The 1,730-nt window shown below is 59.6% G+C and overlaps 1 protein-coding gene across 1 annotated transcript; it reads right to left on the reverse strand.

The window, feature by feature from the left end:
- Nucleotides 1-7: 7 nt before the first annotated feature.
- On the reverse strand, nucleotides 8-1,519 carry LOC104626021 (protocadherin beta-15-like; the record flags this gene model as incomplete). Its single annotated transcript, XM_010293830.1, has 1 exon — nucleotides 8-1,519. A coding segment is annotated over exon 1 (1,512 nt), but the record flags the coding sequence as incomplete, so codon positions are not given.
- Nucleotides 1,520-1,730: the final 211 nt, after the last annotated feature.

A 1,730-nucleotide genomic window follows, 5' to 3' on the forward strand; every position in this document is an offset into this window, starting at 1 on the left:
CCAGCGCGTAGCTCACGCGGGCGTTTTTTCCCGCGTCGGCGTCCGTGGCGTTCATGCTGCCGATTCGGAGCATGGGGCTGTTGTTCTCTGTCACCGACATGGTGTAAATCTCCTGAGTGAACTCTGGGGGATTGTCATTCACGTCCGATATCTGCACGAAGATGCTTTCCCGAGAGCTCAGCCGCGTCGTGCCCCAGTCCATGGCTGTGATGGTGATGTTATACTCCGTCGTCCTCTCCCTGTCCAGCGCCACGTTTGTTCTCAGCTCGTAGTAATTATCAAAAGTGGGGGTGAGACTGAAGGGCAAGTCCCCGTCGATGGCGCACTCCGTCCTGCCGTTGTCCCCGGAGTCCCGGTCCCGCACACTGAACAGGGCCACCACGGTCCGAGGCGGGGCGTCCTCGGGAATGGAGGCGGTGAGGGAGGTGAGCGCTATCTCCGGGGCGTTGTCGTTCACGTCCAGGACTTCCACTTGCACTTTGCAATGCGCAGACAGCCCCCCGCCGTCGGTGGCTCTCACCACCATCTCGTGGTTTTTCGCTTCCTCGAAGTCCAGGTTGCCCGCGACCCGTACCTCCCCCGTGGAAGGGTTCAGCTCGAAGAGCTCCCGGGACCGCTCCGGTGTCTGGGCGAAGGAGTACCGCACTTTCCCGTTGGACCCTTCGTCGGGATCCGCGGCCGCGACTCTGAGCACCAGCTGCCCCGGGGGGCTGTTCTCGGCCACGCGCACCTCGTAAAGCTCCCGAGCAAAGACCGGGATGTTGTCATTGGCATCCAGCACCACGATCTGCACCTGAGCAGTGCCCGACCTGGGTGGCGAGCCCCCGTCGGTGGCGGTGAGGAGTAAATTCAGCTCTCGCTGCTCTTCACGGTCCAGCTGCCGCTGTAGGACCAGCTCCACGTATTTTGCTCCACCTTTCCCTGTTCCGAGAGCGAGGGAGAAATGCGAATTGGACCCGAGGCTGTAGTTCTGCAAACCGTTACTGCCCACGTCCTTGTCCTGGGCGCTTTCCAGAGGGAAACGGGATCCGGGAGATGTCGTTTCAGGAATCTCTAAAACCATCTCCTTCTCCGGGAATACGGGGGAGTTGTCGTTCACGTCACGAACCTCCACCTCCCCTCGGACCAGCTGCAACGGATTTTCAAAGAATATTTTAAAGAAGAGTGTGCAGGTATCGCTCTGCGGACAGATCTCCTCTCTGTCCAGCGACTCCTTTGCCATCAGGACTCCGGTGTTTTGATTGAGGTGGAAAAGCTGCTCGTTCCCCTCGGACACAACGCGGGCCTTGCGAGCTGCGAGCTGGCTCGGAGAAACGCCCAGGTCCTTTGCAATATTGGCGATAAAGGAGTCCCTCTCCGTTTCCTCCGCCAGAGAATAGCGGAGGGTTCCGGCCCCGCTCTGACACACCCAAACGCACAGAATAAACAAGATCACTTGCCTCCTGCTGCCTCCGCTCCGTCTCCCACACGCTATTACTCTCCAGAAAAGCCATCCACCATCCTCCGCGGTTCCCAGCATTTTTAAGCAGCGGCCGAGCCAGAACGCTGTTTGTCAGGAATCTCGGGGCAAGGGGGTCTGAAAGCACTCCGTGCCCCACCGCCCTTCCCGAGCAGCTCACACGGCTTTTGGGTTTTTTTTTTTTTTTTTTTCTCCTTGTGCCTGCAAACCCGGTGCGGGCAGAGGAACCCGCCGGTCCGTGGCCAACATCCCCACCCAGCGTCACAAGGGG

Source organism: Phaethon lepturus, unplaced genomic scaffold (genome assembly GCF_000687285.1).
Source record: "Phaethon lepturus isolate BGI_N335 unplaced genomic scaffold, ASM68728v1 scaffold1949, whole genome shotgun sequence".
NCBI lineage: Eukaryota > Metazoa > Chordata > Aves > Phaethontiformes > Phaethontidae > Phaethon > Phaethon lepturus.